This window comes from Engystomops pustulosus, chromosome 8 (assembly GCF_040894005.1).
Source record: "Engystomops pustulosus chromosome 8, aEngPut4.maternal, whole genome shotgun sequence".
In the NCBI taxonomy this organism is placed as follows: Eukaryota; Metazoa; Chordata; class Amphibia; order Anura; family Leptodactylidae; genus Engystomops; species Engystomops pustulosus.
In genome coordinates, this window is record NC_092418.1 from 114,350,053 (window position 1) to 114,377,867 (window position 27,815).

At 44.5% G+C, this 27,815-nt stretch overlaps 1 protein-coding gene across 2 annotated transcripts in view; it reads right to left on the reverse strand.

Annotated features, from left to right (window-relative positions):
* The window catches only part of LOC140075885 (uncharacterized), a 66,408-nt gene that overhangs the window by 36,209 nt on the left and 2,384 nt on the right, over window positions 1-27,815 (reverse strand). The window contains exon 2 of one of the 2 annotated variants that reach the window (XM_072122279.1): window positions 17,556-19,569. The exons of the other annotated variant lie outside the window; for it this stretch is intronic. Within the exon in view, the coding sequence (XP_071978380.1) occupies window positions 18,528-19,562 (1,035 nt within the window). The 5' untranslated portion in view covers window positions 19,563-19,569 and the 3' untranslated portion in view covers window positions 17,556-18,527. Of the gene's footprint in view, window positions 1-17,555; window positions 19,570-27,815 lie in introns of those variants that run through there. 2 annotated transcript variants of the gene reach the window in all.

Genomic DNA, 27,815 nt, shown 5'->3' on the forward strand with positions numbered 1-27,815 from the left:
GTGATGATAGAGGGGTCTGTGGTCCTCGCGGTTTATGGGACAAGTAACAAATGCACCTGCTGGTGCCCCTCTAGCTGCCCCTATACTATACACTCTATTACTCCTCGCCATACACGGGGCTACACAAGGTTATACCTGCTGTAATTACTATTTGCTTATATGTCATTACTTTTCTAGTTGTTGCTTACTTTCAGCTTAGATATGTTATTAAATGTTTAGTCATTGGTTTGTATATATCAGCATATTGCACCCTTGGGCTCCTCCACCTGCACCCACATGACTATATCCACATGAAGGCGCCTGACTGGTAGTTATACAGTAATCACGGCCCACGGCGCAGTCATAGGAGACAAACATGTGTCTCATGGGGGGGAAAACTTGTATACAGTATGGCACCAGGACTAAGCACACCCAACCAGAAATGGTTTAAACAGCCAACGCACTACAATTGGTTAAAACATTGATAATTGTACATCTATACATATACAGGCAGTTCCCGGGTTACATACAAGATAGGGTCCATCGGTGTGTTCTTAAGTTGAATTTGTATGTAAGTCGAAACTGTATATTCTTTGCCCAAGTGACAACTGGATTTTCAAAATTTTAGTTCCAATGTGACTGAGGATTATCAATAAAGCTTCATTACAGACACATTACAGCTGATCATTACAGACTGGGACTATAGTAACATCCAGAGGTCACCAGAGGTCACAGGGGGCAGAGGGGTCCGTCTGTAACTAGGGGTCGTCTGTAAATCGGGTGTCCTTAAGTAGGGGACCACCTGTACAACAATTGGTTGAGTTGAGCAGATAAGGTCAGTCAACTACACATGTCCTAATTACCGGTAATAATTTAGTAAACCCCCATATCTGCCCATCTATAATGATACTGAAGACACTAAAGTCAAATGTCTAGAAATTACCTGGTGGTCCAAAACCTGAGCTGCTAATATATGCAATCCCCAGACATTCACTTGTCTATAAACAAGATAGAAGATACAAAATACAAGTGAAAATACAAAGGGGGTCATTTATCATCGACTTTCAAATCACCTTTCCAGTGCTTCTCTTTTTCCGACTCATTTTATTTCACCTTCATTAATGTGGAACCTTTTGTTTCCTGCGCCGTATCATTAATCCCCAAACGTTAATCACACTGGAAAGTATAGCCCCTTTCCTGCACCACCCTGCACCCAAATCGATAAATGCCCCCCAAACTATTTGCAAGATACTCAAAAGGTAAGTGCTGCATAAAAATAATATAACCACAAACAATCCAAGGCTGCAGCGTAGCAGACACCAGCAGCAGATTGGTCAGATCTCAGATATATAACAATGTAATAGGTGGTGGAGGACTTCTATATAAGTAAACACATCCAACCCTATATGAGTGTATTGCTGCTTGTGTAGGGGCAGAACAATTAATGATTGCAAATACTATACAAATAGACAAAAAAATTAGATTAAATCACATGCAGCGATACATAAAAACAATATTTATTTTTTTAAGGGTCCTTTGTACAATGCACAGAGCTATTTATCGTGTCACGCAAAGTCCATGTGGAACAAGAAGTGGAGATGGAGCTGACGAAAGGTCAGAGATCACAACTGTGAAGCACAACATCACAAAAGACTTGATTGTTAAATGTCCAATTGTATATGTACTTATGTCATATGATATAGGCCAGTGATGGCGAACCTGTGGCACGGGTGCCAGAGGTGGCACTCAGAGCCCTCTCTATGGGCACCCGCGCCATCACCCCAGGGCAGGGTTCGCCAGGCAGGACTCAAGTCCTCTTGCAGTCCCAGGCAGCCCAGGACCCCAGAAGGAAGCTACAATGATAATCCAAACTTCTTCTCCTTCTTTCTACTCTATTGGTGTCCTCAGGTGCCTATACAATTTAAGAGCAAGTAGTAATAAGTTACTGCTTAAATTGTCACATTGGCACTTTGCAAAAAATACATAAGTTTTGGGTGTAGTTTGGGCACTCGGTGTCAAAAAGGTTTGCCTTCACTGATATAGGCCATTGGTGGCGAACCTGTGGCACGGGTGCCAGAGGTGGCACTCAGAGCTCTCTCTATGGACACTCTAGAGTTTGCCAAGCAGGACGCAAGGACAGAGCTGGATTACAATGGGAGCTTCGGATTCGGGCCCAGCGTTTTTTCTTGTTCATGGGGACCCTAGAGGGGAAGCTAAAATGATCATGTGCATTTCTCCAATTTATTTGTACTGTATTAGTTTCATCAGGACGCTGATACGATTTGAAGCTGTGACAGAGAAGGTAGCGATAAGTTACTGCATAAATTGCTGTGATGGCACTTGGCCATGAATAAGTGGGTTTTGTGCTGTTCTCCTTAGTTGTATATGTTGTTATTCTACTGTTTACATTACTGTATTTTGTTCTACCTCTATTATTCTTCTATGTGATATATTGGGGCTATGCTGCCATCTGCTGGTCAGGATGCACATGCGCTCCCTCTGCTTGTTTTTATAAGTTTTTTCTAAGTGGGAGTGGTTTGGGAGCCTGTTCCTTGTTATTTCCCTGTGGCAGCCATCTTCGGTTGCCTGTAACTGGGAACACATGTGTTTTGGGCTACTGGAGCATCAAATTCTGACCAGCAGCTCAGATGTCCGTATTACAGAAGCGTATATCATCTTCAAGACTCATCAATTACCGGCATCAACAATCTCAATCGCTGTATCTGTGACTATCACTGTATGTGTGACTATCGCTGTATGTGTGACTATCGCTGTATCAGTGACTATCGCTGTATCAGTGCCTATCGCTGTATGTGTGACTATCGCTGTATCAGTGACTGTCGCTGTATCAGTGACTATCGCTGTATCAGTGACTATCGCTGTATCAGTGCCTATCGCTGTATCAGTGCCTATCGCTGTATCAGTGACTATCGCTGTATCAGTGCCTATCGCTGTATCAGTGACTGTCGCTGTATCAGTGACTGTCGCTGTATCAGTGACTGTCGCTGTATCAGTGACTGTCGCTGTATCAGTGACTGTCGCTGTATCAGTGACTGTCGCTGTATCAGTGACTGTCGCTGTATCAGTGACTGTCGCTGTATCAGTGACTGTCGCTGTATCAGTGACTGTCGCTGTATCAGTGACTGTCGCTGTATCAGTGACTGTCGCTGTATCAGTGACTATCACTGTATGTGTGACTATCGCTGTATGTGTGACTATCGCTGTATCAGTGACTATCGCTGTATCAGTGACTATCGCTGTATCTGTGACTGTCGCTGTATGTGTGACTATCGCTGTATGTGTGACTATCGCTGTATGTGTGACTATCGCTGTATGTGTGACTATTGCTGTATCAGTGCCTATCGCTGTATGTGTGACTATCGCTGTATGTGTGACTATCGCTGTGTCAGTGACTGTCGCTGTATCAGTGACTATCGCTGTATCAGTGACTATCGCTGTATCAGTGACTATCGCTGTATCTGTGACTATCGCTGTATCTGTGCCTATCGCTGTATCAGTGCCTATCGCAGTATCAGTGCCTATCGCTGTATCAGTGACTGTCGCTGTATCAGTGACTATCGCTGTATCAGTGACTGTCGCTGTATCAGTGACTATCTCTGTATCTGTGACTATCGCTGTATCAGTGACTATCGCTGTATCAGTGCCTATCGCTGTATGTGTGACTATCGCTGTATGTGTGACTATCGCTGTATCAGTGACTATCGCTGTATCAGTGACTATCGCTGTATCAGTGACTATCGCTGTATCTGTGACTATCGCTGTATCTGTGCCTATCGCTGTATCAGTGCCTATCGCAGTATCAGTGCCTATCGCTGTATCAGTGACTGTCGCTGTATCAGTGACTATCGCTGTATCAGTGACTGTCGCTGTATCAGTGACTATCTCTGTATCTGTGACTATCGCTGTATCAGTGACTATCGCTGTATCAGTGCCTATCGCTGTATGTGTGACTATCGCTGTATGTGTGACTATCGCTGTATCAGTGACTATCGCTGTATCAGTGACTATCGCTGTATCAGTGACTATCGCTGTATGTGTGACTATCGCTGTATCAGTGCCTATCGCTGTATGTGTGACTATCGCTGTATGTGTGACTATCGCTGTATGTGTGACTATCGCTGTATCAGTGACTGTCGCTGTATCTGTGACTATCGCTGTATCTGTGACTATCACTGTATCAGTGACTATCGACGTATCTGTGACTGTCGCTGTATCAGTGCCTATCGCAGTATCAGTGCCTATCGCTGTATCAGTGACTGTCGCTGTATCAGTGACTATCGCTGTATCAGTGACTGTCGCTGTATCAGTGCCTATCGCTGTATCAGTGCCTATCGCTGTATCAGTGCCTATCGCTGTATCTGTGACTATCGCTGTATCAGTGACTATCGCTGTATCTGTGACTATCGCTGTATCAGTGACTATCGCCGTATCTGTGACTGTCGCCGTATCAGTGACTATCGCTGTATCAGTGCCTATCGCTGTATGTGTGACTATCGCTGTATCAGTGCCTATCGCAGTATCAGTGCCTATCGCTGTATCAGTGACTGTCGCTGTATCAGTGACTATCGCTGTATCAGTGACTGTCGCTGTATCAGTGCCTATCGCTGTATCAGTGCCTATCGCTGTATCAGTGCCTATCGCTGTATCAGTGCCTATCGCTGTATTTGTGACTATCGCTGTATCTGTGACTATCGCTGTATCATTGACTATCGCTGTATCTGTGACTATCGCTGTATCTGTGACTATCGCTGTATCTGTGACTGTCGCCGTATCTGTGACTATCGCCGTATCAGTGCCTATCGCTGTATCAGTGCCTATCGCAGTATCAGTGCCTATCGCAGTATCAGTGCCTATCGCTGTATCAGTGACTGTCGCTGTATCAGTGACTATCGCTGTATCAGTGACTGTCGCTGTATCAGTGACTATTGCTGTATCAGTGCCTATCGCTGTATGTGTGACTATCGCTGTATGTGTGACTATCGCTGTATCAGTGACTGTCGCTGTATCAGTGACTGTCGCTGTATCAGTGACTGTCGCTGTATCAGTGACTGTCGCTGTATCAGTGACTATCGCTGTATCAGTGACTATCGCTGTATCAGTGACTATCGCTGTATCTGTGACTATCGCTGTATCAGTGACTGTCGCCGTATCTGTGACTGTCGCCGTATCTGTGCCTATCGCTGTATGTGTGACTATCGCTGTATCAGTGACTATCGCTGTATCAGTGACTATCGCTGTATCTGTGACTATCGCTGTATCAGTGACTATCGCTGTATCTGTGACTGTCGCCGTATCAGTGACTATCGCTGTATCAGTGCCTATCGCTGTATGTGTGACTATCGCTGTATCAGTGACTATCGCTGTATCAGTGACTATCGCTGTATCAGTGACTATCGCTGTATCTGTGACTGTCGCCGTATCAGTGACTATCGCTGTATCTGTGACTATCGCTGTATCTGTGACTATCGCTGTATCAGTGACTATCGCCGTATCTGTGACTGTCGCTGTATCAGTGCCTATCGCTGTATGTGTGACTATCGCTGTATCAGTGACTATCGCTGTATCAGTGACTATCGCTGTATCAGTGACTATCGCTGTATCTGTGACTGTCGCCGTATCAGTGACTGTCGCCGTATCAGTGACTGTCGCCGTATCAGTGACTATCGCTGTATCTGTGACTATCGCTGTATCTGTGACTATCGCTGTATCAGTGACTATCGCCGTATCTGTGACTGTCGCTGTATCAGTGCCTATCGCTGTATGTGTGACTATCGCTGTATCAGTGACTATCGCTGTATCTGTGACTGTCGCCGTATCTGTGACTGTCGCCGTATCAGTGACTGTCGCCGTATCAGTGACTATCGCTGTATCTGTGACTATCGCCGTATCTGTGACTATCGCCGTATCAGTGACTATCGCCGTATCTGTGACTGTCGCCGTATCAGTGCCTATCGCTGTATGTGTGACTATCGCTGTATCAGTGACTATCGCTGTATCAGTGACTATCGCTGTATCAGTGACTATCGCTGTATCAGTGACTATCGCCGTATCTGTGACTGTCGCCGTATCAGTGACTATCGCTGTATCAGTGCCTATCGCTGTATGTGTGACTATCGCTGTATGTGTGACTATCGCTGTATCAGTGACTGTCGCTGTATCAGTGACTATCGCTGTATCAGTGACTGTCGCTGTATCAGTGACTGTCGCTGTATCAGTGACTATCGCTGTATCAGTGCCTATCGCTGTATCAGTGACTATCGCCGTATCAGTGACTATCGCCGTATCAGTGACTATCGCTGTATCAGTGACTATCGCTGTATCTGTGACTATCGCTGTATCTGTGACTATCGTTGTATCAGTGACTATCGCCGTATCTGTGACTGTCGCTGTATCTGTGACTATCGCTGTATCTGTGACTATCGCCGTATCTGTGACTGTCGCTGTATCTGTGACTGTCGCTGTATCTGTGACTGTCGCTGTATCTGTGACTATCGCTGTATCTGTGACTATCGCCGTATCTGTGACTGTCGCTGTATCAGTGACTATCGCTGTATGTGTGACTATCGCTGTATCTGTGACTATCGCCGTATCTGTGACTGTCGCTGTATCTGTGACTGTCGCTGTATCTGTGACTGTCGCCGTATCAGTGCCTATCGCTGTATCAGTGACTATCGCTGTATCTGTGACTATCGCTGTATCTGTGACTATCGCTGTATCAGTGACTGTCGCTGTATCAGTGACTGTCGCTGTATCTGTGACTGTCGCTGTATCAGAGGTAAATAAACCAGGTCTTGCTTCACATCTCTGATTCCTGCATCTTATCTCCTGCATCTGAGCTCTGGTCCTGTCTGCTCCACATTCTGGATACGAAGGCAGGAAAGTTTCCCAGTTACTACCTACCAGCCAGTTACACCTTCAATCGCCTTGTGTGGGGACAGAACAGGTTTTGGTTGTCGTTTGGGCACTTGGTCACTAAAAGGTTTGCCATGACTGATATAGGCAGTACTTGGCACAGACTTGTCTGTCATTAGGATTACTTCATTTCCATGCATTATTTGCCCCCTGGTCTCACCTCCTTTATTTCTGATGTATTACCTTATACTAATGACTGTTTGTTTTATTACTTATATATGATATTGGAATTGCAAGGAAAACTTATGATAATATGCACTTTGGGCCACATTTATCACTTATTTTTTCTGTTGTTTTTGCGCCTTTTCATTTAGGCGCACCGTTTTTGCGCCATTTTTGCGATTAAACGTCAAATTAGCCGCGCAGCAAAAATAACCACCTTTCCCTCATCTATCGTTCAGTTCCAGATGTTTTGCTGCGCCTAATGATATTCATCATGTGCGACTTTTGCATTTAGGCGCAAAAACGGGCGCAAAAACACTCCAGCCCGAAGGTGGCGTTATCTGAGAAGAAAGCACTGAGCCCCTTTGCAGAAGAGCTCATTTCTAGCAGCAAAGCTCAGCCAGACACTGTAACATATAATAGATACAATTAGATACATTACAGACAGGAGCTGCAGACTCTATTTACAGTTCATCACCTTCTATTTACTAAATATTCTGCAAAACCTGAGCTCACAGCAAGAAAGAAGAGAAGTTTGCACAAGTTTGCAGAAGCTTGCAGAATGTTGCAGATACTACAAACAAGTGTCCCCCATGTAATTCTGCACAGTGTCTGAGGGGGATATTGTGCAGAATTACAGGGGTGCAGCAGGAGACCAGCACTGGGGGTTCCCCTCTAGGAGAAGCCCCTGCTGAGGAGATCACTGGGTGCTGGGTGTCACACACCTGGGTGCTGCTGTGAGGGTTATCTTCATTCTGGGCTGCGGGAGAAGCAGAGAGGAGCTTGTAGCAGGATCACATGTAAGTGCCCGAATCTAACATTGCGCCTAAACTGCGCCTGAACTGCGCCTAAACTGTGTTAAAGTAAAGTGATTAATAAGAGGCAGAAAATATACTTATCACAGTTGGTTGTAGCTTGTGATAATTCTGGCAAAACAGTGCGCCCGAATTTAGGCGCAACTACTACACTTAGGCGCACAGAAGTGATAAATGTGGCCCTTTATTTCTATGAAAAGGTTAGCGCTGTATGGAGAAGGCTCATAGGCTGTTCCCTCTCCATACAGGCCAGCTATGTGATCTGGGGCAGATTTACTTACCCGGTCCATTCGCGATCCAGCGGCGCGTTCTTTGTGGAGGATTCGGGTTCTGCCGGGATTCACTAAGGTAGTTCCCCCGATGTCCACCAGGTGTCGCTGCTGCACTGAAGTTCGTCGGAGTGCACTGAAGTTCACCAAGCCAGGCCGGGTGCAGGTAAGTGCGTGTCAAGGGTTTTTTTTTTTTTCAAAAAAATACTGCGGTTTCTCCGAATCCGCCCCCGATTTCTGATTTTGCGTGCATGCCGGCGCCACATCCGATCGTGTGCGCCAAAATCCCGGGGCAATTCAGGGAAAACCGGCGCAAATCGGTAAAATTCGGGTGAAACGACGTAAAACCGCGATTTGGGCCCTTAGTAAATGACCCCCACTGGCAACTAACCACTGCAAACGATGCTGGTAACAGTCGTGGCAGTTCATCTGTTAGTTGCCATGGTCAAAGCCGATCAGCCAATGTCAGGTGTCACTGTGCCCCAAAAATCCTCCTGATCTATCAAAATATAAAAACTGTTTTCCAGTGGTGAACCCAGTAACAGGAAATAGTGGCCATAAGTCTGAATCACAACTCTTTAGCCTTTTAACAGCACTTAAAAATTTTAATTAAAAGTACTCAAATAGTCACACAGTCCCCAAAATGGTAGCAGTGAAAATATCAGTTCGTCCAGCAAAAAACGATAACCCTAACTTACACAAGTCAGCTCAGCCCCATTTTTTTGTATTCGGACTTGCGTTGTCTTATATGGTTATAACTTTTGAACGCTGTTACTTATGAAAGCGATTATGGGATATTTTTTTTTTCGTCACTTTTTGTTCTTCATTCTAGTTGTACATTTTGGCTGATAAGATTTGTGCTTATTTATTTAAAAAATTTTAAAAAACGGATGATTTTTTTAGAAAAATTTGCCATTTTCAAAATTTTTAATTATCTAGTTTTCAGGCAGATAGTTTTACCACCTAAACAAGTTGCTGAATAACATTTCCCATGTGTCTATTTTACATTTTAATAATTTTTTAAATGTCTGGAAAAATTATTTTGAGGTCACGCGGCTACAAATCACAAATGGGTTTTCCGTATTTTCAAGGAGACTTCAGAATTGACTTTTTTTGGGAATTCTTATTGTTTTTAATAAAATGTGAATATATAATATTAGAACCCCCCACCCCCCCCATATATCAACCTATTTTCAAATCTGCATCAAACTATCAGAAACAGCTTGTAGGAAGATTGTTAACCCCTTGAGATCTTCATAGCAATTACATCAAAATGGAGGCAAAATATAGAATGCTCCAAATTTGTCTGTGATATGTTCATTCAGCCCTAAAATTTACGCACAGAGAAAACCCATCATAAAATAAAATTTTAGTTTTTCTGTTGCTGGGGATGTGTGTGGCCAATTTTTTCGCAGGATGAAATGTACACTCACCGGCCACTTTATTAGGTACACCTGTCCAACTGCTCGTTAACACTTAATTTCTAATCAGCCAATCACATGGCGGCAACTCAGTGCATTTCGGCATGTAGACATGGTCAAGACAATCTCCTGCAGTTCTCCCGAGCATCAGTATGGGGAAGAAAGGTGATTTGAGGCCTTTGAACGTGGCATGGTTGTTGGTGCCAGAAGGGCTGGTCTGAGTATTTCAGAAACTGCTGATCTACTGGGATTTTCACACACAGCCATCTCTAGGGTTTACAGAGAATGGTCCAAAAAAGAAAAAACATCCAGTGAGCGGCAGTTCTGTGGGCGGAAATGCCTTGTTGTTGCCAGAGGTCAGAGGAGAATGGGCAGACTGGTTCGAGCTGATAGAAAGGCAACAGTGACTCAAATTGCCACCCGTTACAACCAAGGTAGGCAGAAGAGCATCTCTGAACGCACAGTACGTCCAACTTTGAGGCAGATGGGCTACAGCAGCAGAAGACCACACCGGGTGCCACTCCTTTCAGCTAAGAACAGGAAACTGAGGCTACAATTTGCACAAGCTCATCGAAATTGGACAGTAGAAGATTGGAAAAACGTTGCCTGGTCTGATGAGTCTCGATTTCTGCTGCGACATTCGGATGGTAGGGTCAGAATTTGGCGTCAACAACATGAAAGCATGGATCCATCCTGCCTTGTATCAGCGGGTCAGGCTGGTGGTGGTGGTGTCATGGATCCATCCTGCCTTGTATCAGCGGGTCAGGCTGGTGGTGGTGTCATGGTGTGGGGAATATTTTCTTGGCACTCTTTGGGCCCCTTGGTACAACGCCACAGCCTACCTGAGTATTGTTGCTGAGCATGTCCATCCCTTTATGAGCACAATGTACCCTGTAACATCTGATGCTACTTTCAGCAGGATAATGCGCCATGTCATAAAGCTGGAATCATCTCAGACTGGTTTCTTGAACATGACAATGAGGTCACTGGACACAAATGGCCTCCACAGTCACCAGATCTCAATCCAATAGAGCATCTTTGGGATGTGGTGGAACGGGAGATTCGCATCATGGATGTGCAGCCGACAAATCTGCGGCAACTGTGTGATGCCATCATGTCACTATGGAGCAAAATCTCTGAGGAGCTTCCAGCACCTTGTTGTATCTATGCCACGAAGAATTGAGGCAGTTCTGAAGGCAAAAGGGGGTCCAACCCGTTACTAGCATGGTGTACCTAATAAAGTGGCCGGTGAGTGTATTTTCCAATGATATTATTTTGAGGTTTACATCCCCTATTGTTGAAAACATATTGATGAATAATTATGTATTCTATGGGTTGTTACAGACGGGATAATAATATGGGGGTCATTTACTAAGGGCCCGAATCGCGTTTTTCCGTCGCGTTAAACAAATATTTCCAATTTGTGCCGAATTTTCCCTGAATTGCCTCAGGATTTTGGCGCACGCGATCGCATTGTGGCGCATCGATGCCGGGTTGCACGCGACGGAAATCCGGGGGGCGTAGCCGTGAGAAAACCCAACGGATTCAGCAGCGACACCTGGTGGACATCGGGCGCACTACCTTAGTGAATCGCCGGAAGACCCGAATCCTTCACTGAGAACGCGCCGCTGGATCGCGACAGGACCGGGTAAGTAAATCTGCCCCATTATTTGTGGGGATTGTGTAATGATTTTGACCTTTTTCACATCATTTTATGTGTTAATGGGGATTTGGGGCATTTTTATTAATTTATTAATGTATTTTTTATGAATTAACTTTTTTTTAAACTTTTCTATTTCTTCCACCATTGGACATGAACAAGCAATTATCTGATTGCTTGTTCATGATAATATTAGCTCAGTCATGCACATGCATTGGCTGACACTGTGCCTGTAAGATCCTATCACAGACGGGATCTTGCAGGCAGTGTTTTAATGAGTTAAACACCCGCGATTGGAGCTCATTGGGGTGTCAGCTGTTAGTTACAGATGACACCCAGTGTTTTATGATGCCGGCTCAGCTATGATCTCGAGCAAAGTTTTTAATAATGCTATAATGCTATGTTTTTTAACGCGATCACATGACTGCAACAGTGGGCTATTTAAAATCACCCGTTCACGCTATGCCATGATGAAGGAATTCTCCGAAATGTGTTGGCAATAACTCTGTGTATGTCTGTGTTCTCCACGTGTTCATCCGTCTTTATGAATTTCTTATTAAAAAATGAATTTCTACGTTTTATAACCCATCCTGGACTGTTGTCTGAAACTGGACCTAATGTGTATTTCTATGTTGTGGACTGAACTGAGTTGTCAGTGCTCCAACAGTCCAGGCATCGCTACATGGCGTTTAGGTGAGCTGACTCTCCCTCTCTTCAGTACTTCTTCTCAGTGTGGCCCTCTTTCCTTTTTGTAGTGTAGTTAAAAAAAAAGTTCCCCAGCAGCTACTTTCCTCTTCTTTTCTGATGCTGTGTACAACATGTCGGCAGGTGATGACATCATCATATCGCGCCTGCTGCGCTGATGATGTCACGGGGAGCGATATGCAGCAAAGACTTACCGGCTATGGAGAGGGCTCAGCCGTGAGCCCTCTCAATGTACCCAAACCCAACGTGAGCCCTGCAATTACAACACACGTAGGGAAGGGGTTAAAAAATACCTTAAAAATTCACATAACCCTAGAACTGATATAAATCTAAATAAACAGTAAAAATCATAAACGTGTTAGGTATCGTTGCATCCCAAAATTCCTGATCTTTAAAAATATAATAATGGTTATTCCCGGTGTTTAAATCTAGTAATGGAGGAAATAGCGCCCAAATGTCCAAACGCGGCTTTTTTTTTCGCCATTTTGCAACATAAATTTTTTTTTTTATAAAAAGTGATCAAAAGGTCATACAGTCCTCACAATGATAGCAATGAAAATGTCATCTCCATTCCCAAAAAATTATTCTGTCCACTGAAGTATGAAAAAGTTATTAGTGCCAGTTAATACGAAACTATAAGCTGCTGCCTTGAATAAGATGGAATGGGGGTCATTTACTAAGGGCTCCGCGGCCGCACTTTTGTCGGGTTTCCCGACTTTTTCCGTTTTGCGCTGAATTCCGCCGGGATTTTGGGGCTCGCGAACAGATTTGGCGCAATCGCGCCGGCTTTCACGCGACACAAATCGGGGGCGTGGCCGCCGGAAAACCCGACGGATTCGGAAAAACCGCGGAATTGTGTTGCAAAATCTATCACTCACATACATCGGGGATAGGTTGGTGAACGCCGGCCGACTTCAGCGCAGCAGCGACACCTGGTGGACATCGGGCGCACGACCTTAGTGAATCGCTGGAAGACCCGAATCATCGTCGGAGAACGAGCCGCTGAATCGCGACAGGACCGGGTAAGTAAATGATAAGTAAATCTCACATATCTAGTAAGAAGACTGTTCTCTGCCTTGTTACGCTTCTCAATAGACCAATAATTCAATAAATTTTGCAGATTTCCCTTGAAATATCACTTTCATTACATGTAAAATCAACAATTTGTCGAAAACTTGTGCCAGTATACACTCACCGGCCACTTTATTAGGTACACCATGCTAGTAACGGGTTGGACCCCCTTTTGCCTTCAGAACTGCCTCAATTCTTCGTGGCATAGATACAACAAGGTGCTGGAAGCTCCTCAGAGATTTTGCTCCATATTGACATGATGGCATCACACAGTTGCCGCAGATTTGTCGGCTGCACATCCATGATGCGAATCTCCCGTTCCACCACATCCCAAAGATGCTCTATTGGATTGAGATCTGGTGACTGTGGAGGCCATTTGTGTCCAGTGACCTCATTGTCATGTTCAAGAAACCAGTCTGAGATGATTCCAGCTTTATGACATGGCGCATTATCCTGCTGAAAGTAGCCATCAGATGTTACAGGGTACATTGTGCTCATAAAGGGATGGACATGGGCAGCAACAATACTCAGGCAGGCTGTGGCGTTACCAAGGAGCCCAAAGACACCATGACACCAGCACCACCAGCCTGACCCGCTGATACAAGGCAGGATGGATCCATGACACCACCACCACCAGCCTGACCCGGTGATACAAGGCAGGATGGATCCATGACACCACCACCACCAGCCTGACCCGCTGATACAAGGCAGGATGGATCCATGCTTTCATGTTGTTGACGCCAAATTCTGACCCTACCATCCGAATGTCGCAGCAGAAATCGAGACTCATCAGACCAGGCAACGTTTTTCCAATCTTCTACTGTCCAATTTCAATGAGCTTGTGCAAATTGTAGCCTCAGTTTCCTGTTCTTAGCTGAAAGGAGTGGCACCCGGTGTGGTCTTCTGCTGCTGTAGCCCATCTGCCTCAGAGTTGGACGTACTGTGCGTTCAGAGACGCTCTTCTGCCTACCTTGGTTGTAACGGGTGGTGATTTGAGTCTCTGTTGCCTTTCTATCAGCTCGAACCAGTCTGCCCATTCTCCTCTGACCTCTGGCATCAACAAGGCATTTCCGCCCACAGAACTGCCGCTCACTGGATGCTTTTTCTTTTTCGGACCATTCTCTATAAACCCTAGAGATGGTTGTGCATGAAAATCCCAGTAGATCAGCAGTTTCTGAAATACTCAGACCAGCCCTTCTGGCACCAACAACCATGCCACGTTCAAAGGCCACAAATCACCTTTCTTCCCCATACTGATGCTCGGTGTGAACTGCAGGAGATTGTCTTGACCATGTCTACATGCCTAAATGCACTGAGTTGCCGCCATGTGATTGGCTGATTAGAAATTAAGTGTTAATGAGCAGTTGGACAGGTGTACCTAATAAAGTGGCCGGTGAGTGTATAACAAGCTAGTGTCACTGCTTGGTCATATAGCGCCATCTAAAGGAGAGTGTGTTATGTGAATTCTCAGCCTTCATTCCACTTTCTGTGTATCTAAAGACATCATAGGGGAAGGAGGGTGGGGGTGATGTTATATAGCAATTGTTCTCAGTTACTGATGACTTAGCACATTGAACAGAGGGGCAGGCGATAAATCTAAACGGGTTGTATTCAGGGGTGAACCTCCACTTTCTGCTGCCTGAGAACATTTTTAGTGAATGGTTTCTGCATACAATTTCTCACATCCATGCTTACATCACATGTGAAGTAACACTATATTAAAGTGTCAGGTTCTGCTTTGTGGCAAATGAATCTGCCCCACATCTTTCTGCAGGTGGTGCCGCCTGAGGAGCAGAACCTTTATGATCTAGGTATTAGTGCGCGCTAATAACCGCAGCACCATTACAAACTAGGTATTAGTGCACGCTAATAACTGCAGCACCATTACAAACTAGGTATTAGTGCACGCTAATAACTGCAGCACCATTACAAACTAGGTATTAGTGCACGCTAATAACTGCAGCACCATTACAAACTAGGTATTAGCAAATGCTCTACACTGAGAGCAGTAGCTTTATGCTTTGCTAAAGCTGAACACTACACATCAGAACACTACATAACCCTGGACATCACCTTCAAGACCTTGCTGTAAGATGCAGTAAATGCCAATATTCCTTTCCAGATATTGCTTAATAATCCTCTAAAAACATTAAGAATCTCTCCGCACTATAGCAGCTGATGAGTAGCCTTATGCAGTCCTAATTCAGATTCCACTTGTCCCTAATAATAGCAGTCTCCTCTCCTTTCACAGCCGTGCCTACAGAGGACATGTCTGTTGTAGGTAAGTGCTGCAAGCTACATGATTTTCTGCTGTGCTTTTTTGTCACCCATGTCTCGGGTCATCGGGTTCCAGCAGGGTCGCCCGTGGCTCGGCTCCTCCTAGGCCGTCCCTGCCTCCTAGGACATGTGTCTGTCAAATTTAAAGGGCCAGTGCTCCAATAATTTGCGCTGGCCGGCTGCCAATTCTGTTAAATAGCCAGCCCCCTCCTGTGTCCCCTGCTGGATCTTTATGCCTCATAGCCTTAGAGAAAGCTTTATCCTCATGCCTTGTGACTGTTTGCTGAATTCCAGTTGTGACTCCGGTTCCGTTCCTGACTTCGCTCCTCTGCTGCCTGCCTTGACCTTTTGCCTTGCTCCTGACTCCGATCCTGTACCGCCTGTCCTGACCTCCTGCCTGTCCCTCTGTACTGCAATGTATTGTGCTTGTCAATGTTTTGATGCCATTTTGCCTTTGAGATCCAGTCTTGCACTGTATCTCATAGCCCCTCGTACATGGCAGACACGGTGGTCTTAGTCAGACCTCTGGCTGCCATGGCAATACCCCGGCACACTGTGATCGTGCTGCAGGGGGCTGTGGGAGTGACAGATGTCTTTCTCCTTAGCTGCCGTGTTTGTACTCGATTTCAGCAGTTAAGGGGTTAAACTGCCCAGCACGGAGCGATCTCCGTGTTGGGCAGACGCAGCAGGATGTATATACCGGGATGTATGTAACAGCCAGTCTCCTGCTGCGCATGGGCAGTGCCAGCGCAATCTCAAAGACGTTATAAATCGTCCTCATTCGTCAGAGGCCCACTGTTTAGAACGATCTATATCGTCTTACATCGACTGCATAGAGGTGACTATTGCAGTTTCCATGTTGTGTGGTTTAGCCTGACCAGCTGGGGAGTGGGAGGTACTGATTTTGTCCCTCCTTCCTCTTTATCTATGAATAAGGATCCATCTAGGATGGCCTGAAACGTGTTACCTTGCTTGTGATAAATTTTTAATGTTTTTTCTAATAAAGCCTTGAACACTTTTTAACAGAATTGCCTGCTGCCAAAGGAGTTTTCTATTTTATGTTTCCATTTCAAAAACCCAGGATCGAAGCAGGCTTTTTCCTCTTGAGGATGGCCCTGACATAAGCATTGCTTTACTTATGTCAAGGATAAGACTGCAGTGACTGGAGTATCAGAGCTCATCAGAACATTGGATAAGCATCACAATTGAAATCATATTAACTCATAACACATAAGCTCTTATATCGAGAATGTCATTTATTGCCTATAGCAACCAATCTGAGCTCATGTTAATGACCTGTAGCAAAATGGAAACTAAGCTGTGATTGGTTGCTATCCAGGCTTACTTTCCAGCTGTGGCTCTTGTAGTTTTGGCATTATGTAAAACAGGTCACCGGGGACTTCTGTGCAAATATTTGCGTGATTGTAAATGTGCAGATTCCTTTAGCGAAAAATACACGCATAGGGGTTATTTATCATCGGTTTTGATTGGCTTTTTTGGAATATAAAAGTCTAAAAAAAAATGCAGGGAGGTTTTTGGGACAGCTAAAAAGTCTCACAGGGCTATTTCTGCCTCTTCAATAATATGGAGTAAACTACTGCGAGTGCAACACAGTGCAAAGCCAGAATAGTTACTCCTGTCCCCTGCTGGTGTATGTGCTGGGACTTTTTATGCATTTGGAGACATTTCTGGGAATTTATGAAAAAAAAAATCCCACACAGCAATTGGACCAAATGCATATTTATTATAGGGCCAAAGCCGCTGTAATGAATCTGATGGATAGCGGAGCTTTTAATTCCTACGTGGGTTTTTTTGTTCAGAAAGCCCCAAAAAAAGTCTCAAAATGTATTCAAAAGGGTTCATTGACATTGTGTATGTTGCTAAATAATTATTGAAACAAAATTGTAGAATGGGAGTCATTCTAAGTCTACTAGACATATCTATGTACGTTCCCGTATTTTCAGAGCTTTGTATTTCTATTCTGACTCTAATAAAATGTTGTTAAAAAAAGTCCCAGCACGTACACCCGCAGGGGACTGGAGTGACTGTTTTTTAAAATCCCAAGTTTTTAAAGTTTGGTTTTGCATCAGTAGTTCTATGTTTACTCCAGATTAAAGAAGAGGCAGAAATGGTCCAGTTTTTACGCCAAAAAAGCACCGGAAAACCAATGATACAGTGCCCACTATGTAGCTAAGTAACAAGTAAATAGTAAGTAATAGTATCACTATGAATATAGAAAAGTAACACAACCACGAGTCCAGACTTCATTATATCTTCATTTATTTATTTGTAATAGGTGACCATGATTCTAGAAAAAGCTTTATTACATATTACAATTTACTTCTCCAGTGATACATTATTGCCTAATACTTGGTAATATTTGGATTATTATGTAATGTCATACATATGGAATAAAGCAGGAGAATAATAACCTAGAGCAGTGGTGGCGAACCTATGGCACGGGTGCCAGAGGCGGCACTCAGAGCCCTTTCTGTGGGCACCCGGGCCATCGCCCCCAGCACACCAGACAGGACTCAAAGAATCTTCCTGCAGTTCCAAGCAACTTAAAAGTTGCAGCTTTCAGTCATATATTAAAGTGATACTTGCTTCACTACTTGGAACTGTAGGGAGAATGTGCAGACATGGCCGAATTATCTTTGGAAGACCTTCTGCTGGCCCCTTGATTCTCTGAGTACAGAGGGACAGAAGCTAAAATGATGCAAATTTTCCAATTTTCTTGTCCTCAGGAGGCCAATGTGATCGAAAGTTGTTGAAAAACAGAGAGTAATAAGTTACTGCGTTAATTTTTGGTGGCACCTCACGATAAATAAGGGGGGTTTGGGGTTGCAGTTTGGGCACTCGGCCGGTAAAAGGTTTGCCATCACTGACCTAGTGATTGACATACAGGCACCTCCTGGGGTCGGCCATCTTCCTATCTGTCCCTACAGGAGGTAAAGCTGTGGGACTGTTGGACTTTGTACCTCAGTCACTATTTCCATTAACATCGTGAGGCCTAAGAAGATAGTGGGCCCTGCGTGGACATACACAAATGGGCTCCAATTCCTCTAGGTACTAAATATCTGACTCTTGTCTTGAACCCCGTGATAGAGTTGTCACTGGCCCACAGGCTTGCCGGACTTCACAATGACTTCCTATATGGTAAAATTAGAACAGCTTATGTATATATGTGCTCAGTCTGCCACAGATTCAGCAGCCGGACATTACTTCTTTGACTTTAATTTTCTGCAGCGGGTAATGGGACCTCAGTCGGAGGGTTTGCATCATCTAAAACTCTTATATCACTGCAGTACAGCACAGGATCATTTCCCAGGCAAAGCTGGTAGGCCCAGATGTAGGTCTTCTCATCAGGTTCTAGATAAACATCGAGGGTCTCCTTAATTTCAGTGGCGTCACTCCAATCTTCCTTCTCAGTGTCAACACTGCATCCACCATATTCAGCTGTCAGAGACAACTGGCTCTTGCAGATTGCTTTAGTCAAACCACCAGTTTCTTCTGAGACTTCAGAGGTCACACTCCAGTTTTGTTCTATACAAGACATCTTCTCCTTTTCATATCCAATCTTCTTGGGGATTTGCTGCTGACACGGTTCAAGCATCTTAATATCATTGACGATGGTCTTGATACAAACCCATTCACCATAAGCTGGTCCCTTGCTAACACCGACTCCCCCTGGCAGGAAGTTGATGACACTTGGATGGAAGGAGAAGGTCTCAGTATTGGTGTTTTCATGGAAGTTGGTGCTTCTTACATACTGGATCCCCCATTCATCATGAGGCTTCACAAAGTAATAGTAATCTTCAGTACCAAAATAATACAGGCCATCCTTACAGTCGGGGTGTAGAGGATATTCTTCACTATCTTCATCCTTGTTCATGTTCTTGGTTTTACGATAAACGCCTCGGCTCAGGTAGATGATATAGAAGCTATCCCAAGCTGACAGGTAGAAGTCTCCTCCTTGGCAGTTTGGGTGTAAGGTGTAAACGACGGAGTCTTCATCCGTGTTCATGTTTTTCACTCGACGATAATAATTCCCCTTGATAATGTAGAATAGATCATCTTTATGAGCCAAATAATGATCTCCGTCTCTACAAGCAGGATGAAGGCTGAAGATCTCCAGATTTTCGCCTTTGTTGAAGTTGGTTGATCTCATGTAACAACCAAGATCTGATCGGACAATGTAATAATATTTTCCGACACCACAGATATCCACACCTTTGGCCATGGTTTTAGGGACAATTTTTCCTGACATTGTGAACCTGAAAGAGATGAAATGTCAAAAGAAAACAAAGACGGGGCACAGAAGTCATCCTACCGGTAACACTGATCCCAACCCAAACACAAATAACACTTCAGCTCAATCCAACAGAGGAGATTTAAGAAACTGTCTATAATAGGAAGTAGCTTTAGGCAGGGGCGCAACTATAACAGGCTCCTGCATGGGGCCCCCTACCCACTTAAAAAATATACATATTTATATACTCACACATGTGAGTTCCAATCATTTATACACTCATGTGCATACATACATACAGTATATACACACATCATACACTGTATACACATACAGAATATATACATCACATACACTCACCGGCCACTTTATTAGGTACACCATGCTAGTAACGGGTTGGACCCCCTTTTGCCTTCAGAACTGCCTCAATTCTTCGTGGCATAGATACAACAAGGTGCTGGAAGCTCCTCAGAGATTTTGGTCCATAGTGACATGATGGCATCACACAGTTGCCGCAGATTTGTCGGCTGCACATCCATGATGCGAATCTCCCGTTCCACCACATCCCAAAGATGCTCTATTGGATTGAGATCTGGTGACTGTGGAGGCCATTTGTGTCCAGTGACCTCATTGTCATGTTCAAGAAACCAGTCTGAGATGCTTCCAGCTTTATGACATGACGCATTATCCTGCTGAAAGTAGCCATCAGATGTTACAGGGTACATTGTGCTCATAAAGGGATGGACATGCTCAGCAACAATACTCAGGTAGGCTGTGGCGTTGTACCAAGGGGCTCAAAGACACCATGACACCACCACCACCAGCCTGAGCCGCTGATACAAGGCAGGATGGATCCATGACACCAGCACCACCAGCCTGAGCCGCTGATACAAGGCAGGATGGATCCATGACACCACCACCACCAGCCTGAGCCGCTGATACAAGGCAGGATGGATCCATGACACCACCACCACCAGCCTGAGCCGCTGATACAAGGCAGGATGGATCCATGACACCACCACCACCAGCCTGAGCCGCTGATACAAGGCAGGATGGATCCATGACACCACCACCACCAGCCTGACCCGCTGATACAAGGCAGGATGGATCCATGACACCACCACCACCAGCCTGACCCGCTGATACAAGGCAGGATGGATCCATGACACCACCACCACCAGCCTGAGCCACTGATACAAGGCAGGATGGATCCATGACACCACCACCACCAGCCTGACCCGCTGATACAAGGCAGGATGGATCCATGACACCACCACCACCAGCCTGACCCGCTGATACAAGGCAGGATGGATCCATGACACCACCACCACCAGCCTGAGCCGCTGATACAAGGCAGGATGGATCCATGACACCAGCACCACCAGCCTGAGCCGCTGATACAAGGCAGGATGGATCCATGACACCAGCACCACCAGCCTGAGCCGCTGATACAAGGCAGGATGGATCCATGCTTTCATGTTGTTGACGCCAAATTCTGACCCTACCATCCAAATGTCGCAGCAGAAATCAAGACTCATCAGACCAGGCAACGTTTTTCCAATCTTCTACTGTCCAATTTCGATGAGCTTGTGCAAATTGTAGCCTCAGATTCCTGTTCTTAGCTGAAAGGAGTGGCACCCGGTGTGGCCTTCTGCTGCTGTAGCCCAACTGCCTCAAAGTTCGATGTACTGTGCGTTCAGAGATGCTCTTCTGCCTACCTTGGTTGTAACGGGTGGCAATTTGAGTCACTGTTGCCTTTCTATCAGCTCGAACCAGTCTGCCCATTCTCCTCTGACCTCTGGCATCAACAAGGCATTTCCGCCCACAGAACTGCCGCTCACTGGATGTTTTTTCTTTTTCGGACCATTCTCTGTAAACCCTAGAGATGGTTGTGCGTGAAAATCCCAGTAGATCATCAGTTTCTGAAATACTCAGACCAGCCCTTCTGGCACCAACAACCATGCCACGTTCAAAGGCCACAAATCACCTTTCTTCCCCATACTGATGCTCGGGAGAACTGCAGGAGATTGTCTTGACCATGTCTACATGCCTAAATGCACTGAATTGCCGCCATGTGATTGGCTGATTAGAAATTAAGTGTTAACGAGCAGTTGGACAGGTGTACCTAATAAAGTGGCCGGTGAGTGTATCTCCAAAGCATTTCAAGACACTTCACTTCCTCCCAAAATTTAAGTCATTAATAAGTGATACAAAATAGAAATAATCTCTCTCTCAAAGGGGGGGCGTGACCAACAAGCATGGCCGCGCACTAGCTCATGCAGATGGCCGTCGGCGGCTCTCAAAACCTAGTAGTCCTAATATCCCTAATACTCAAGTATCCTGACACCATGGCGCCCTGACATAGGTTCCACGCCAGGAGGACATCTGAAGCAGGATCGCAGGATCGCGGCAGTATCAGTGGACGCTGGACGCGGCGATACCTACAGAGGAAGAGGAAGACCGGGAGAGGAGGGGAGGTGAAGGGACGCGGACAGTCCGGACGATCCCAATCCACGGAGGAGAAGCAGGAGCCGCAGGTGCACATAGGCAGCTTCAGAGGTCCGGAGCCGGCGCTGGCAGAAGATTGGTGGTGCAGAGCGGCGTCCTTCTTGTGGGAGCAGCAGCGCGAATCAAGAGGAGGAGGGGAACTGTGGAGGCAGCTGGTGGGTAAGACGGGGGGGAAGGGGCAGAGGGCACCCCAGGGGTTAGCGGTGAGCGGCATACCGCGGGCCGCCGTTTGGTGTCACGGGGGGACGGGCCTACCTGGACGGGGGACGGCTCCTGCAGAAATGTCATGGGGGGACGGGAATCGGGTCCTTGCGGCCCCGGTTCTGACCCACATAGGCGCCGGCGCGTGGATCGTCTCCTGGCGGGAGGGGGGGCCTGCTAAAAATTGCTTCCCCCTATTGATCCTCTAACCTACTAACTTACACTAACTTACTAATCTATTAATCTGATCACCTGTACAAGCCTCACTGGAATTGCTGTTCTCTTTGCCTCCTTAATTGAGCCATACAGGACAGTACAAGATTAATATATAGTGTATTTTTGGACAGATAAGTGTAAAGCAGGACTGGCTATTCTAATTCTGGCAGTCCTCTGTTGTCACTAAACAGGAAAGAACGACTCTATGGACGCTGCCGCTTAACTACTTAAATCCCACAGAGACTATTTTACATGAAAGATAAAGAGCCTAGTCCAAGTCGGACCAGCGAAACCGCATATTATGCATGGAGGAGTCTTTTCCTCTCCGTTTACTCACATAAGTCGTATAAGACAGTGCAGGAATATTACATATAAGTCTGTATGGATAAGTGTCTAATGCATGCCTAACATAACTGACATCTGTGTGGAAAGAATGGTTATTAAGCATAAGGAGTATGTCTAACTAATTCAAAATCTGCTAACTAAAGTATAAATATAACTGTTGAGCAGCAAATATATACACCTAACTGTGTCCAAATTTGCAAAATTAAGGATTAAGGGTTAATAAGGGCCTTAAACTGTCGGCTGAGCGCCAGAGGGTTATCATCTCCCTTATGCGGATAAGCCTACTGGAATACCTACCTATACAGACTCCGGAGGTGGACTCAGAATCCACACTGTATCTATACCTGTCGGAAATACAGAGTAATAACAGACAGAAGGAGGGGGGGGGGGGGGGATCCCGCTAAAATATCCAGATACCTTACAAATACTTGTCCTAAAACGAAGCTACGGAGATAGTGGGGGGGATGTATGGCCAGGGAAGAACTTCCAGGATCAGGAAAACACAGTTAAAAAAAGCAACTCCCCCAAAAAGTAAGGATTTCATGGCACGTAGACCAGGAATGCAACAAAAAAATATTCCAGAGAAATTAGACAACATGGAAGAAGCAACAGCGATAGAAACTAGACAGAAAGTACTCACATTAGAGGAAGGTAGAAATACAGGAGAAATAGTCCCCCAAACAGTTAAACAAAGTACATATGACCATCAAAATGGAAGTGACAGGGCCATGGTCGCAGGAAGTTAGGCTAGGAAGGAAGGGAACGACAAATAGCAGTAACCAATTGCCAAATGAGAGTATAGGAACACAAACGGACGACTATATAACAAAAAGTATGAAGGAAATCTTTGAGACGTATCATAAATCGCTGGTTACAGAATTTAGATCAACCTTTGGGGTATTAAGAGAAGAAGTAGATGAATTAGGAAATAGAACAGACGGGTTGGAAAAGAAAGCAGAAGACAGTGCCAAAGCACATAACAGCTTAGTGGAGGCACACCACAGATTGGAACGTGAAATGACAATGATGAAAGACAAGTTGGGGGATATTGAAGATAGATCCCGCAGAAATAACATTAGAATTAGAGGCATACCCGAGTCAGTAGAGAATAAGGAGTTGGAGGGATATGTAAATAAGATGTTATCGGTAGTAATAACGGAAGAGGTAGCCATGGACAAAACAATCGACAGAATACACAGAATACCTAAACCCAAAACTGTAAAACCTGAACTACCTAGGGACACGATTGTGAGGTTCCACCTATTTAAAATGAAAGAAAAGCTGATGCAGGCAGGGAAACAACTATCTAGACTCCCAGAGCCATATCAAAACATTGAAATATTCGGAGACTTATCAGTAAACACTTTAAGAAGAAGAAGAGAGTTCGGAGAAAGTACAAAAATATTAAGAGAAAATGAAATAGACTACAAATGGGGGTTTCCAGTTAAATTATTGGTATGGTTTAAAGGCCAACAATATATATGTACCGTATATACTCGAGTATAAGCCGACCCGAGTATAAGCCGAGACCCCTAATTTCAACACAAAAAACTGGGAAAACCTATTGACTCAAGTATAAGCCGAGGGTGGGAAATGCATTGGTTACAGCCTCCCAGTATATAGTCTGCAAGCCCCTGTAGCATACAGCCTGCCCAACCCCTGTAGCATACAGCCTGCCCAACCCCTGTAGCATACAGCCTTCCCAACCCCTGTAGCATACAGTCTGCCCAGCCCCTGTAGCATACAGCCTGCCCAGCCCCTGTAGCATACAGCCTGCCCAGCCCCTGTAGCATACAGCCTGCCCAGCCCCTGTAGTAGGAAAAAAAATAACACTGTACTCATCTTTCCGACGTCCCCCATAGGTCCTCTTCTGTCTCAGACTGTCTCAGACAGAAGAGGACCTATGGGTGACGTCAGAAAGGTGAGTTTTGTCTTTATGTTTTTAGTTGACTCGAGTATAAGCCGAGTTAGGGTTTTTGAGCACAAATTTTGTGCTGAAAAACTAGGCTTATACTCGAGTATATAAGGTAATAAACCAAATGAATTGGAGTCTTTACTTGAAAGCTGGGGCCTGAAACAAAGGGAAAGGCTAGAACAAAACCAGGTAGGAAAAATCCAGACGGAATGGACACGAGTGGGGAAGAAAAAGTAGGGAAGGGATAAAAAGATTAACATAATTATTAAAGGCAGACGGCCTAAAATCTAAATGAGCAAATAGGATAAGAGAAAAAATATATATATATAATAAAAATAATAAAGGGTATTGAGCACCTCCAATATATACAACCCAACAGGTTGGAGGAACTCCCCCCAATAACAATCGGTGAAGAAACCGATAAGGTAGAAATGTGGGATAATTTGTTTAGTGTTTGTATATGTTTATGTGTTTATGAGGTGTGGAATGGGTACCGGCAATATCAATCCTGGAAAATAAATAAAATCTTGTTACAATGTAATAGATGGCGCTGAAAATGTTATCTATAAATGTGCGAGGGTTGAACTCCCCTTATAAAAGAAGGGTTCTCTGGACAGAGGTAGAGGAATCGAGATGCGATATAGTGTGCATCCAAGAATCACACCTTTTAGCTAAAGATATATTTAGAGTAACACGTAGGGACTTCAAAATAGGGTTTCACTCAAATTCCATTAGTAAAAGAGCAGGAGTTAGTATTCTTATAAAGTCCTCTTTGAACTTTGAATTAAAAGAGTGGGTGAAGGATAGAGAAGGGCGTTATGTGATAGTGATCGGTGAGATAAACGGTAGGCAATACACGGTGGCTACAGTATATGCACCAAACACAGGGCAATGCAGGTTCCTGCGGTCAGTTTTAAAAAAGATTAACGAAATTAAACAAGGAAGATTAATAATCTGTGGGGATTTTAATGCACCTCCTTCAGAGAGTCAGGACTGCACCACATCGGGAGGTAGAAAGGAAATGGGATCCATCATCCGGGAGTGGGATCTGCATGATATATGGAGATATCAACATGTAGAGGACAAGGACTATACATATTTTTCTCCTAGACATGGATCTTACTCCAGGATAGATTACTTCCTGATAGATAGAGAGATCCTACCACACTGCATTAGCACAACGATTGGGGACATAACATGGTCAGACCACGCCCCCATAGTACTGAAACTGCAGAATGGACCGAAGCGAAATGTTAACATAGGATGGAGATTACAAACACGCCTATTAAGATCCCCCGAAACTCAAGCTCGCGTGGAAAAGGAGACAAATTCATTTTTTTAAAATAAACGACAACGCACAAGTAAGTGAGGAAATATTATGGTCCACATACAAAATGTTCATGAGGGAGTTGTACAAGAAAATTGGTGCAGAAGCTAAAAAACGGAGGAAGAGCAACATAGACAAGCTGACCTCAGAGTTAAGAAGGATAGAAGAGAGGAATAAAATGGCCCCATGTCCAGAGGGCACAAAAGTTTTGTCAGAGATAAGACTGCAGTTACGCACGTTATTACTCCAGACGTACGCCCAGGATATGAGGAGGTGTAAAACAAAGTTCTACTCAATGGCGGATAAAGCGAGTAAACTTTTGGCAAAGAGAGTTAGAATAAATCGAGCCAAGAACAAAATAGAAACCCTGCAGTACCCCGCGAACAAGTTTAGCAAAAATCCAATTGAGATAGCGGAAGCTTTCCAAACATACTATGCCAAACTATACAATTTAAAAGATGAAAAGGCAGAGACACAGCCTACGGCAACGAAGATACAAAATTTCCTAAAAACCATAAACCTACCAAGTTTCTCAGCAGAATAAATAGAGAACCTAAATAGCCCATTCACGACAGAAGAGATAGGGGGAATAGTTAAAACAACAAAATTAAATAGATCCCCAGGCCCAGATGGGCTACCGAATGAACATTATAAGCAATTTGCAACTCAGCTTTTGCCATACCTAGAAAGATTATACAAGTACTGGCAAAAAAAGGGCAGAATTGCACATGAAAACTTAACAGCATCTATAATCACGTTAGCAAAACCAGGTAAACCGCCTAATAAACCAGAAAATTTCCGCCCAATATCATTACTGAATAGCGATATAAAAATATATTCTAAAATTTTGGCCATTAGACTAAATAAGGTATTACCAACAGTTATATCACCAGACCAAGTGGGTTTTGTGGCTGGAAGACAATCCAGAGATGGTACAAGAAGAGTAATAGACCTACTGCAGACTGCTCAGACGTCCTCGACCCCCAGTGTGTTTTTATCCTTAGATGCCGAAAAAGCATTTGATAGAATACACTGGGGATATATGGAGGCCACTTTACAAAAATTCGTTCTGAGTGGAGCAATCCTAAGTGCAATAATGGCCCTATACTCAAATCCAAATGGGCGGGTAGCCTTGTCGGGTTTTGTGTCATCCGGGTTTAAAATATCCAACGGAACCAGACAAGGCTGCCCACTATCGCCAGTAATATTCGCTATGGTAATGGAAACACTGGCCCAGGCAATAAGGTTAAACACACAAATTAAAGGAATTCGCTCAGGGTCAGAAATACACACTATAGGCCTGTACGCGGATAATATAATCATCATGTGCACGGATCCAGAGAAATCTATAAGAGTCTTAATGGAAACATTGCGACAATTTGCTAGTATCTCTTTCTATAAATTGAATGTGGCAAAATCAATTATTTTTTCAGTAAATATGCCTCCAGAAACAAAAAAGCGGCTGACGGACATATATGGGTTTAAGGGAGGAGAGGAAGGATTCACATATCTTGGGGTACAAATGTGTCTACCATTGAGGAAGATGGTGGAAATAAAATTCGGATTCAGTATATAGGAAAATAAAAGAAGAAATAGAAAGAATAAAAAAGGTGGAACTCTCATGGATAGCAAGAATCCAAGTGTGCAAATCAATCCTCCTATCCAAGATAGTATACCTTTTCCGATGTATCCCACTACGATTTCCCAGGTCCATACTAGAAAAAGCACAAAAACTACTGCTTAACTTTATATGGGCAGG